General features: G+C 40.4%; 3 protein-coding genes and 1 long non-coding RNA gene across 5 annotated transcripts; all 4 read left to right on the top strand.

Moving 5' to 3' along the window:
* The first annotated feature begins 1,142 nt into the window (after positions 1-1,142).
* On the top strand, positions 1,143-1,763 carry LOC137888259 (histone H1-like). The gene has a single exon (XM_068731621.1). It carries the CDS (start codon positions 1,143-1,145, stop codon positions 1,761-1,763), a length of 621 nt encoding a protein of 206 aa, XP_068587722.1.
* An 807-nt stretch (positions 1,764-2,570) lies between these two features.
* Positions 2,571-3,055, top strand: LOC137888326 (histone H3). Its single transcript, XM_068731706.1, has one exon. The coding sequence runs from the start codon at positions 2,597-2,599 to the stop codon at positions 3,005-3,007; it is 411 nt and encodes a 136-aa protein (XP_068587807.1). The 5' UTR covers positions 2,571-2,596; the 3' UTR covers positions 3,008-3,055.
* A 1,000-nt stretch (positions 3,056-4,055) lies between these two features.
* LOC137888333 (histone H2A-like) lies at positions 4,056-4,810 on the top strand. The gene has a single exon (XM_068731715.1). It carries the CDS (start codon positions 4,080-4,082, stop codon positions 4,461-4,463), a length of 384 nt encoding a protein of 127 aa, XP_068587816.1. The 5' UTR covers positions 4,056-4,079; the 3' UTR covers positions 4,464-4,810.
* Positions 4,811-9,006: 4,196 nt separating this feature from the next.
* LOC137888369 (uncharacterized) lies at positions 9,007-10,062 on the top strand. Of its 2 annotated transcripts, none has more exons than XR_011105130.1 (4): positions 9,007-9,060; positions 9,295-9,463; positions 9,583-9,691; positions 9,970-10,062. It is a non-coding gene; the product is annotated as an uncharacterized lncRNA (long non-coding RNA). The 2 variants fall into 2 exon arrangements; XR_011105129.1 differs by lacking the exon at positions 9,007-9,060 and adding an exon at positions 9,178-9,204.
* Positions 10,063-13,073: the final 3,011 nt, after the last annotated feature.

The raw sequence follows: 13,073 nt of genomic DNA, 5'->3' as shown, positions 1-13,073 counted from the left end.
ATTTTGATCCTCATGTAGAAACAGACTCATCAGTGACCATGAAGAGTTATATTTATATTATTGTCACTTTATGTTTTATTATATTGTTATAAACTAAGGATGAAGATATTTCACAATAAAGAAGAAATCTGTCAAATCAACCATATAAACGTTAAAGGTTCAGTCAAACATCTTTATTATGATGAAAACTGAACTAAACCACATTAACTTTATTCATGTTTTGTTTCATGATGAAAGTTAAACGTTTGTTTTCTGACGTTTCAAAGCTTCTTTGTTACAAAAGAGGATTTATAGAAATGACAGATGTTTACAGATGTTCGTGTGAAACAACTTACAATGAACCCGAATCTGTTTCTGACACCAACCCTCAATAATAATAATAATGATAATAATAATATTATTATTATTATTATTATTATTAAGTAAAATACAACGTAGAAGCTGGAGTCCTGCAGAGAAAAGACGTTTTTTTTTCTTCACGTTCTGGAATATTAGATTAATTCTGTTCATTTATTAACAGGAATGTGAGAATGTGTCAAAGAATCCAAAATGATTTTATTATTCTAAAATATGACGACGTGAGCTCGATGCCTGCGGATCTACCTGAAACAGGTAACCACCCACACACACACCTGTGTTTACTACCACCGACAACTCCTCTGATTCTGACCGAATGGACCACGCTACCGCGCGGACTCCCGTGTTAACGTCTCCTCGCGTGTCTCCGGTAACCGGAACACCGCGGACACTTTTCACAAGAACCACTTTTAGGCTTTTTTAGAGGAGAAATGTGACGGAAAGTCGCTGCGAGTAGAACAAAGTCACCGCGTATCCGAGAGGTTTGAAGCCTCCTGGACTTAAATAAACGAGTCCTCGTGGCCGAACTCGAGCTCGGTCTGAAGAGGGAAGTGTCCTCTCGCTGCTGCGATAACAGTTGTGTTTAAAAACGCTTCTCTTGTGTGAGTTTTATCCCCAAAACGGTGGAAGAGAAAACACACAGTGTCGCCATGTTTTCAGCAGGACGGAGGAGCGGCCGTGACGGTTGACTCTCCACGGTTCTCATGTGCTTTATAAGACCCGCCTCCTGCCGTCGGCCGGGACACCTTCAGACCGACACAGCGGAACCACACGGACACGCAGAAATGGCAGAAGAACCTCCAGCAGCTCCACCTGCGGTGGCGAAAGCCCCAAAGGTCGCGAAGGCCCCGAAATCCCCGAAGAAGAAGGCGGCGGCTCGCCCCGCTAAGGCCGGATCGTCCCTCCAGAAGATGATTATCGACGCTGTCACCGAGTCCAATGACCGGAAAGGCGTCTCTCTACCGGGCATCAAGAGGGCGCTGGCCCTCAAAGGCGTCGATTTGGCCACGTCCAGGAGTCGCATCGTCACCGCGGCGAATAAGCTGGTGGCCAACGGAACTCTGGTCAAGGTGTCAGGCGTAGGGGCCTCCGGCTCCTTCAAGCTCGCCAAGGCGGCGCCCAACGCTATCAAATCGGCGAAGAAACCGGTGAAGAAGACCGTGAAAGCCACCACCCCCAAGAAGACACCTGTGAAGAAACAGGCGGTTAAGAAACCGGTAAAGAAGTCGCCGAAGAAGGCCGCCAAGAAGCCGGCAGCGAAGAAGACCGCAGCCAAGAAGGCTGCCCCTAAAAAAGCTGCCTCTAAAAAAACTACCCCCAAGAAGGCTGCCCCCAAGAAGGCCGCCAAGGCGACACGCACGAAGAAGAAGACTCCGGTCAAGAGAGCCGCAGCGAAGAAGAAGTGATGCGGCTCAGTTACCAGCACTAGTGCACCAAACGGCTCTTTTAAGAGCCACCACCCGGTCTACTGAGAGCTTCTTCCTCACAACGATCACTACGAAATACAAACGCATCGAGTGAAATGAACATTAATACATAAATTGTCCTCAACTCATTCTATAATATTTTTAAATATTTTAAACTGACTTTAATACAAAAAAGTCATTGAATCTAAAACGACTAATTTAGAAAAATTATTTAGTATCTTCACATTTATTATTTTTTTTTTTATAAAAATAACATTTATTATAAATTATTGTTACTCTGCAGGTCAACATAAAATACATTGTTACAGTATATAAACATTGATGTTAATAATAGTTATATATTATCTGTTTTTTTACTGTTGAAGTACTACTTAAAAGTATGGAACCGTTTGTTTTGTTGTACTTATATGACATGTTGCCATTTAGGATTAAATAGAAAATAACAATCGTTCTCTATGGAACCTCAAACTTGATTTACTTCAAATGACAGAACAAATATATATGAATCTATTATTGATGCTGTTTTATGAAGAAAGTAAAAATAGTTTGAATTATCAAAATACTGACGGTCTGAACTTCTCTTTGTTGTCTTTCATTCATTCTTTTGGTTTTAGACCGTGTTCCCGCCGCTGTGTGAGTGGTTTACTTTGAATTCCTTTCGTCCAATAGTAGCTCAGGTCCAGCGCACGTGTCCCCCCGTGTGGACCAATCAGCGCCGCTGTGACTCCGGCAGCTCCTTCATAAAGCCGCTGTTCCCGCTCACGCAGCATTCCTTCTTGATCTGTGAACACAGAGCAGACCGATTAACTACAATGGCCAGAACCAAGCAGACCGCCCGTAAGTCCACCGGAGGAAAAGCTCCCAGGAAGCAGCTGGCGACCAAGGCCGCCCGTAAGAGCGCCCCGGCCACCGGCGGAGTGAAGAAGCCCCACCGCTACAGGCCCGGTACCGTGGCTCTCCGGGAGATCCGTCGTTACCAGAAGTCCACGGAGCTGCTGATCCGCAAGCTGCCCTTCCAGCGCCTGGTTCGCGAGATCGCTCAGGACTTCAAGACCGACCTGCGCTTCCAGAGCTCCGCCGTCATGGCTCTGCAGGAGTCCAGCGAGGCTTACCTGGTGGGTCTGTTCGAGGACACCAACCTGTGCGCCATCCACGCCAAGCGGGTCACTATCATGCCCAAAGACATCCAGCTGGCCCGCCGCATCCGCGGAGAGAGGGCTTAAACTCACCCGACCGTAGTGACCCACCAACGGCTCTTTTAAGAGCCACACACCCGCACTTTACAGAGCATTACGACCTGATTTATGTAGACATATTAGACATTTATAATAATTGCAGGTTTCGGAGGCATATAGCATAAGATTTAATAATAAATACTGTGCTTCAGAATGTTGAAATGTGAGTTTAATAAATCAGATATATAAACATTGTATTTCAGCTGTCGTATAAAGACACATTCTAGTATATTATTCAAGTCAGGAGGACTAAATGTTTTAACATTTGTATTTATTTCATAGTTTTATCAACTGTTTATAAAGCTATATAAATGAATCTAGTCAATTATGATTTAAAGAATAAAACTTAATTTATTCATGCTTTTTTCTGACTTTAAATAATAATGTTCACATTCCACATATATGGATTAAAATTGATTGTTTAATCCTTCCTGTCTTTAATTTTACATGTTTAACTGTTATTGTACTTGTTTAACTGTTTTCCAACAGACCAAACTATCATGAACCCAAAACTAATCAGTACCGTCACATGATCAGTTTAAATAAAGGACATGAAACATAAAACATACACATTTATCATATAAAGCCTTTAGATCCTTTATCTTTATATTTCATCATTATCCAGGTGTCATTATTGTCCACTGATCCTGCTCTCTAAAGCAAATGAACAAACAATACACTGTTTTATTGTAATGTATTATACCTCACTGTCCTGTAAAACCACTTTAACTTCAATAACTGTTTTCTATCAAGTTTACAACAATCACAAGTGTTCTGTAACTTTTATCAAACTATATAAAAACACAAAGGACAATCAGAATAATAATCATTAAGAACAAGATGAGCAATATGTGTTTGATTTCATTAACTTCCGTTTTAATCGTCAGGTTTTAATCTGAAGGAGCAAAATACAGGATCTTGACTTTCTCTTCTCTGATTGGACGATCATAGACACACTGTCTTTAACCAATCAGAGAGCAGCTTGGTTCTTATAAATATCCGGATCCTTCAGCACGAGGCTACATTTCTCTCTGAACGAAGAAATAACCGAAACTGTAAAATGTCTGGACGAGGAAAAGGAGGCGGAAAAGTCAGAGCGAAAGCGAAGACCAGGTCTTCTCGGGCCGGACTTCAGTTCCCCGTGGGTCGTGTCCACAGACACTTGAGGAAGGGTAACTACGCTCATCGCGTCGGTGCCGGAGCTCCGGTGTACCTGGCGGCGGTGTTGGAGTACCTGACCGCCGAAATCCTGGAGCTGGCCGGGAACGCCGCCCGCGACAACAAGAAGACCAGGATCATCCCCCGTCATCTGCAGCTGGCCGTCCGCAACGACGAGGAGCTCAACAAGCTGTTGGGCGGAGTGACCATTGCTCAGGGCGGCGTGCTGCCCAACATCCAGGCGGTGCTGCTGCCCAAGAAGACCGAGAAGGCCGCTAAGAAGTAGATCCTCACTACCGGCTGATCAACGACACAAAGGCTCTTTTAAGAGCCACTCACTGACCACTAAAGAGAGAAATCCTTATTCATTGTAATGATATGTTGTGTTTTTCACTAGAATTGTTGCATACTGGTTGGTGGAAACCCTGATAAAAGTACTACTAGGAGTAGATACAAAAAGTACCTGCAGTGGTAACTAAAAGTTTGTTTATTTTTGTATAAACCACAAAAGCAGCGAGAGGAGAGAGGAGCTCAGTGTGTCCTAGGAAGTCCTCTAGTCTGGGTCTACAGCAGCTCATCTCGGGGACGGTCCAACAGAACATGTTTAAACTCTTCCTCTCTTCTCATGAAACATTGAACCGTTTCCAATAAAACAATAAAAATAAATAGAACCATCCATCTGTAGTCTTTAATGCTCGTCCTGCTGATGGGGGATGGAGTCTTTCCCAGAATGCAGCAGCAGCTTCGCCTGCTGGAGAAAAGCTTAACGTGCAGTTAGTGGTACAATACATATTCAGCTCCTTCACTGACAGTTGAACATTTTACATTGTGAGAGAAAGGAGAAGATTGATCTTCAAGGCTTCAGTATCTTTTGAGCTGTAGACATGCAGATGATAGTGGGTGATCTGAGCACATCTGGCCGAGACTCTGGTCCACTAGGTCTTCGGCTGGAGACGTGGAGTCCGAGTGGATCCTTGTCAAAGCCTCCATCGGGGAGAAAGCTGCAAGGACTCGTGGCCAGAAGGTTGTCAGTTCCTGGTCGACACCAGCGCTGAAAGAGGTCGTCTAGAAGGAAGGTTTCAGGCTTGGTTGATCCAAAGGTCTCCTGAAGCAGCAGACAGGTATCAGGGGGTCAAGAGGACAGAAGAAAGACAAAATAAAACCTGGAAGGAGGCCATGGAGAAGAACTCTCAGACAGACTCAAAGAGTCCAGGTTGTTGGGAGTCAGTCTTGACTCGTGAAACGCAGACAGAGTGGTAGAGTTCAATGATTTAGTGCCACAATGAAGGTGTATGCTTACAGGCAGCTCCAGGTCAAGTATGAATGCAAATCACTGTCAAAATTCGAGAGCGCAAATGAGATGCACGCACGCACAAATCAAACAGTATTTTACTTTGTCGAGCGCTTTTACATCACTCTCCAACTTTACTCTGCTCGCTCACAGTTTTTCTTGTTGATGGTAAGTGGGCGGAGCCAGTCTCTACATCTAATTGATTACAATCCTTGTCTTTGGACAGACCGGATATCACTGTGACATAGACTCAGATTCTCAGAGCTTTTCAGATTGCACTAATAATAATAATAATAATGCAGTAATAATGTACATCTTACTGCACGGGTACTTTTACTTTCTGCACTTAAAGTACATCTTGCTGATCATAACATACTTGACTAAGGTTTTGAATGCAGGTATTTACTGGTAGTGGATTGTTTCATCAGTATTAGTACGTTTACTGCAGTGAAGGATCTGAATACCTTTTCATCCACTAATTACTTGTCAGTGATTGAAGTTGGGCAAACAGTTCATATAGAAACAGTGGTTCCTAACCCTGGATCCAGATCCTTGAGCGGGTCCAAATTGTTGCTCATATTATATACAACTCCATGATATCTCTTCTGTAAACACACCAGTATGATGAAATATGATCACATCATGTTTGATTCAATTCAGATCAAAGATGTGTGTTTAGATAGTTTGACTATCAAACACACATTGTAACTTGACTTAATTTACAAGAGAAACACATTTTGAATTATTGTATTTCAAAACGCTATTAACATAGTTTGTATTTCATCAGTCTGAACACTTTACAAAACCTGTCAGACAAATGTAGAACATTGTGAGTAGTGGAGTAGTGTTTAGTGGAGGATTGAGAACCACCTCTTACTGTCAAAAAAAAAAACTGCGAGCGGGCGAGCAGAGTAAAGTTTCGCTAGTCCCTCGCTCGCGTGACTTTCGCGCTCGCAAAGTGATGTAAAAGCGCTCGACAAAGTAAAATACGCGCGCGGCTGTTTGATTTGTGCGCGTGGATCTCCTTTCCTTTGCGCTCTCGGATTTTGACAGTGATTTGCCTTCATATTCCAGGTCCAACAGAAGCTCGGAAGGGAAAACACCAGACAAGAAAGCAGCTTTGCATCTTTGCATCTGTGACAGGGAATGAGTGGAAACTCTGCAGGGCTGACGAGACAAGTAGAACCAGGTGAGCAGGTGAACGATTGAGTCATGTGACCGGACAGGTGGACAAGTCTGGTGCACCTGGTGGACAGGTAGAGGACGGAGAGGCGGACACGACCACTCTGGACGTCGGAGGTTTTAATGACATTCAAATAGAAAGACTTGTTGTTGACTTTGTGCTTACATTACGGCGCCCCCTGTTGGACGTATCGCTTCAGACAGGAAGTAGATAGACTCAATGGAAGCACTCCTGTCTTTAATATGTCGTTTTTTAATCTTCCTGACATACTTTACATGATTAAACATTCATCAAGCGTTAATACAAGCACAAATTACATTCATATAAAAATCAAAATCCATAGATATATAATCCTGACATGATGTTTACAAGTAAAACAGCTGCTGACATCAAATTACAAAGTACAGTATAGAAATTCTCATGTGTGTGTGATTAATATAAATTGTGTCATCTGAATATTCTTGTCACATGCCACGTTGTGAATGAATTAATAGTAAATGTAGAAGTTGTCATGAAGACGTTCTGTTCATCAGAGATCATAGAATACAGAGTTATAACTAAACAAAGAGCAGCTGATCTGCTGAGACTCCTCATGTTTTAAAATGATGAAGCCACAATGAATCATTTGTTAGAAACAGGAGACTGGGGACATCTTTGTTGCTTCTACACGGCTCTCAACATGGCGACAGCGGCTCACAGTTGCAAAGACGGTTAGCAGTGCTGACATTACTGCACTCTATCTTTACATAGACGAAGGTGATGTGGTGTTCAGGTTGAGGTCTTTATTTATGTCGTTGGTCTACTATGCTTATATGTTGTTGTTTATACGGTTTGTTTTTATGAGTATGGGTTTTTTGGTTTGTTTTCTATAAAGGAGGGGGGAACTATTGTTGCGTGCGTCGTTGTACTGGGACGTGTTTTGATCGTGGCACGGTGACAGCAGGAGGACGTGAAGCGACAGAAGTCGCTAAAGGTGTTGAAGTAAAGTAACTGAAGTTAAAGCGTTACTGCCCAGGCGAAAAAAAAAAGTACTTTTTTGTATTTAAAATATACTGACATTTTCAATAGTACACTGCAAATGTACTATCAAAGAATTGTACTTTCTGTAAATATATAAAAAGTATACAAAAGTTACGCTTTCACCTATTTTCAAAATTCAACTTTTAACACACTTTAAAATAATTGTACTGTAGTATACTTTCAAGAAATATATTATAAAAAAATATACTTTAAGTGAAAGTTCTGTGCAATTACTTAAATGTACTTCTTTGAACTTTGTTTTCAAACATATTTTTTTATATTTCAAAATGTATGCTCTAAATTACCATTGAAACAAATGCACCGGATGCACATTTTTAAACAATTTTGATATCTTGCCGTTTTAGTACATCTTATTCATGCTTATATTTCAGTACATTATGTGTATATTTCTTGAGGAAAATGTTAATTATTATTGATTATGTGTATTAGAAGAATGATGCACCGAAAGCCCCTTTATAACCTTTACAATTGTTTAAATTATCAAAATTTTATAAAGTACACAAATAGCTACACTCATAATCATTCAATAATAGTTTTAAGTAAAATGTAGCTGAAATGTATGAAATCAAAAGTTTATTCATTCAAACACTTAAACATTCAGTAAATATGCTTTAGTATAACCTGAATGTAGACAAATCAAGTAAACTTTACGTGACTGAATCATCACGTGACGCTCTGCGTAAGGAAACGTCACTTCACCAACGTGACACGTGACTCTGAGCGTGGACTTGGCATTCTGATCAGATTCTGACCGACCGAGCAGGACCGAGCTGCTGCCGCCAAGCTGCTGCCGCTCAGGCCGCGTGCGTCAACAGCTAACTTCCACCATGTGGCTATAGTCACACCGTGGTTCACTAGCACGTGCTATCAGGCTCAGCACCAGCTAGAAACACCGCGTGAAAGGTAACAACAACAATGGTTGTCTAGGCTACCGCCGGTTATGCTAATGCCGCTCAGGCTGCGTCATTAACACAGACTACCTACATCTTAACCGGCTGCACCTGCTGCTCGAGCTCGGCACGAGCTAAACTGCAGAGAGCTTTACACAGGTGGTTGACATTACAGTATAAGTGGCTCGTTATGCTGCGGTGGCCTGAAAAAATAAATAAAATAAATCCGATTTATTGCCAATTAATGTTATGGTTTCATATGCAGGGAATGTGATTTGGTGTATTGACAACGAAATATGGAATAATATACATTAAAATATGAACAATGCAAGATCAGGCAGACGCACCTCTGCAGCTGGTTGTTTGTCATCCTGGTTTAAAACTAATCTTGTAATATTTTCCATTACTTTCAGGTACAACACTACGGGCCGAATCAACAAAGTAGATCACGTCTTGTCCAGACAACTTCTCAATGCAGGTGAGTAACATGACATATGATGGCATTGATACGTTCTATATGAACTAAGCCATAGTTTTCTGCAGAAACGTTGGTTCTATCTTGACCTTGTTGTTTTTTCTCTCCTTTAGGTAGAACATGTGAATGGGCGTATGGGAATGTAAGGTGTGTGGAAAATCAGTAGGAAGTAGGTATGAATTGCTTCAACATTGCATTGCTATAACAATAAAACATTTCTTTCACTGTTTTTTTCAGGTAAATGCAGAATTCATGCATATAACCACTTTGGTCAAGCCACGTTCCGGGCACAGCTTGACAAATACACAGACAACATAATGATGGTCGTCAGCCATAGAGGAGGAGCTGGAAGGAAGATCCGGCTCGTCGTCTTCATATGTGAACAACGTCTATCAATTCATAACAGGTAGGTAGAGATCCTCCAACTGTATATTAATGTGTTCCACTGGTTCTCTCATGTACAGCACACCTCGGCTGGCAGCACAGTGACAGTTTAATCGATCACGCATGACCCTTTTTTGCCAGGAGCCGTCTGCCCTGGTGTTCACAAAGGAGGTCTTTCCACTGTCCACCCTGAGTGGGAAGTCTGGGAAAGTGGGACCTCCTAAAAGACAACTGGACGTTGCCAAAACAGGTCGGTAATTTGAGTCGTATGTAGACAATTTAAGGCTTCTGTGATTTATAAAGCAGCAGGATCACATGTTGGTGGTAAACACACCACCAGTGATGAAATATGTTTGACCTGCACTGGTAGGAATATTAGCATCATATTGATCTAGTTCCTCAAGTTAATCCTGATTTACTGTTCAAAAAATAATATTGGTTTAACAGGATTTCCTGTGTAGTCAAAATAGAAGAACATGTTGTATGAATATGCTGTGTGACATCATCTCTCGTATCTTCTCTTAACAGACGCTGTTATTCAAGAGTCTCCGCAGACGAGAGCCTCATCAGACGGAAGTGAACGAGCAGTTCAACCAAAAGAAAGGAACATAACGTGGATCATGTTTGTGTTTCTATTTAGTGAGCGAGAGTCTGCAGCGGTGCAATTCTTGTTGATGGTTCAGTGTTCTTCTGTGTTTTAATCTGAAACATTCTGTTTTGTTTAGTAATACATGTACCATGTAAACTTAAATCAGAACATGTTTTGCTCTCAAGTATATTTTTCTTATATTTCTCAAATACATTATATTACAATTATTTGAAAGTGTTTAAAGTTTTAATTTGCAAATTGTTAGACTTACGATGTTGGTACATTTTATATATTTCCAAATAGTACAATTCTTGGCAGTGTATTTGCAATGTACTATTATAAATATAATATTAAGAATATATTTGAATTTCAATAAAGTGTTTGATTACTATCTGGGAAGTTCATTCAGCATTTAGGATACTGTTAATACATTTATAATATTGTGATGTAAAAGTATGTAGTGTACAAAGTAATATAGCATAGTAATAAGAGTGTGCTTTCTTAGTAATTGGAATAAGCCAAAAGTATAACTTTTTGTATACTATTACCACAATATAAATATATTAATATTGTAATATTTACATATTTGTAAAATACTCCTAATATATTTCAAATATACTTAAAACACAAAAAAAGTATAATTTAAGTTGGCTATCAGCATGTATATTAATACATACAGTCATATACTTAAATTGTACCAAGTATACTTTAAGTTGTTCCAATTTAGCACCAAAAAATATACTAAATACACTTCAAATTGTCCATAACTAGTATTTAATCACAACTAAAATCTACTAAGTACAAAATAAGTTGTTCCGAAATAGCACTCTTTAAGTATACTGATGATTAGTAGGGCTTCAAGTATACTAGAGTATACTCAAGTATGCTAAGATTAAATATATTTAGCATATTTATTTTTCACCTGGGTGTTAAAGTTAAAGTGATCAGCTTTGATCGGACGTTCAAGTGGACTCATTTCCCTCTCGGTTGTGTGCAGCCAGTGAGGTACGTAACGTATGTAAATCTGTCATCGTGCATATTTGCGTTTTTTAAAACTGTTTGTGTAAATGTTAATGTCAGATTGTTTTGTATGTTTAAATGTAATTTAGATAGTTCGACGGTGGAGTACGACGAGGAATAAATCCATCAGTGGAAACGAACTAAAGGTGTCGTGTATTTACTGGAGGGAGTGATGCAGCCCTTGTATGGGATTATAGTCCCCTGGTGATATAGTTATGTAGATTTGTGTGTCGTCTGCATAATTATGATAACACACTTTGTTGTTTTCCATAATCTGAGCTAGTGGAAGCATGTAGATGTTGAACAGAAGAGGCCCCAGTATTGAACCTTGGGGAACACCACATGTCATTTTAGTCAGCTCTGATGTGTAATGAGCTACAGACACAAAGTATTCTCTGTCCTTCAAGTAGGATTCAAACCAGTGAAGACCTGTACCAGAGAGTACCACCCAGATTTTTAGTCTTTCTAGTAGTATATCATGGTCGACCGTGTCGAATGCAGCACTGAGATCTAGTAATACTAAGACTGAAGTTCTGCCATTGTCTGTGTTTAAGTGGATGTCGTTGAAAACTTTCTATAATTCCTTCGTTCTGTCTTCTGTTGCTCCTTCGTTCCGTCATTCCGTATGTGTGTGTGTGTGTGTGTGTGTGTGTGTGTGTGTGTGTATATATACATATATATATATATATATATATATATATATATATATATAGTTTAACAGAAGGACAGACGCCTCCTTGAATCCCACAGATCTTTTTATGGAGATTAGAGGATTCTTTTGTTACCCAAACAATATGATTATGATCATGTCATGATGTCACGATGTCCAGCTAATAAACGAGACACGCTGATCTGATGTCATGTTCTTCTGACCATCATTTCCACTTTAGTTTCTCATCAGCTGAAATGTCTCAAAGAAAACTTTGTATTTGAACAGAGAATCTTCTTTCTCTTCGACTCACACTCAGTTACTCTGCAGCACCTCTACCTGGTGGACAAAACACTGACCTGCAGTCAGTACGGATCAACACTGAGCTCAGAGAACTATGTTCACATCCCACAGCAGCTGACTTCAGATCAGATCTAATGTTCAATGTGATCAGAGAGACTCCTCAGTGTGAACAAAGTGTTAAATACTTCATAAATAAACCAACAAGTGGCCACCAGTTTCACTTCACTCAGAGCTCTTTCTGTGTTTCTGTGTTTCAGTTTCAGGTGAACAGACTGAAACACCGTGTGGTCTGACGGGTAAAAAAGTCCCTCGTCTGGTTTCCGTCTTCACTGTTTGATCGAGGTTCTTTGTGACTTCTCGTCTTTTGGATTCTATTTGTTGTTTTTCTCTTCGGCTCAATCTGTTTTTTACCATCATCACTCAGACAGGAAGGACCAGAACTCTGTTCTCTACAGGTCTGAAGGTAGAACGTGTTTTTTAGTTGAGTAGATGTTCTAACTAAACTCTGTTCTCTATGTGTCTGATGGTGTTATTTTAGTATGTTTTCTTCTTTTTCTTCTTCTTTCAACAATAAAACAAAAAAATATGGAATATGTCATGGAGCTGCTACGTCACGACAAAAAAATGTCCCATGATACATTGTGACGAGGACGAAACACAGAGCCACCTGTTCATAGACTACTACAGAGCTCAACAGGTCTGGGACTCCCTTCAAGGCCTCGGCCTGGTCTTCAGTGTGAATTATAAATCTGTGATGTTTGCAGTATTTGATGAAAAGATGTCTGTCAAACAAAAAGAACTTTACCAGCTCATCGTTGGCATTGCATGTTTCAAAATATGGAAAACCCGATGCATAATGGTAGTGAAACAGACTATAATGGACGGCAACGTGGTGGTGAAACATATAGTCACTGAACTCAGGAGAAGGAGAACTGTTGATAAGAGCCGGTCCCTCCCGTGGCATTTGTTGGACTTCTGACCCGAGCACACAGCACTTTTTCTTTGTATTTGTCCCTTTATGCGTACTTGTAAATCATGTATGTATTTGTAAAACTGTAGATTTTGTATAAC

The sequence above is a fragment of the Cebidichthys violaceus genome, unplaced genomic scaffold, assembly GCF_023349555.1.
Source record: "Cebidichthys violaceus isolate CVI_PGR_0920_01 unplaced genomic scaffold, fCebVio1.0.p SCAF_53, whole genome shotgun sequence".
NCBI classification, from domain to species: domain Eukaryota; kingdom Metazoa; phylum Chordata; class Actinopteri; order Perciformes; family Stichaeidae; genus Cebidichthys; species Cebidichthys violaceus.
The sequence above is the reverse complement of the archived record's forward strand: the minus strand, read 5'-3'. Positions and strand labels throughout refer to the sequence as shown.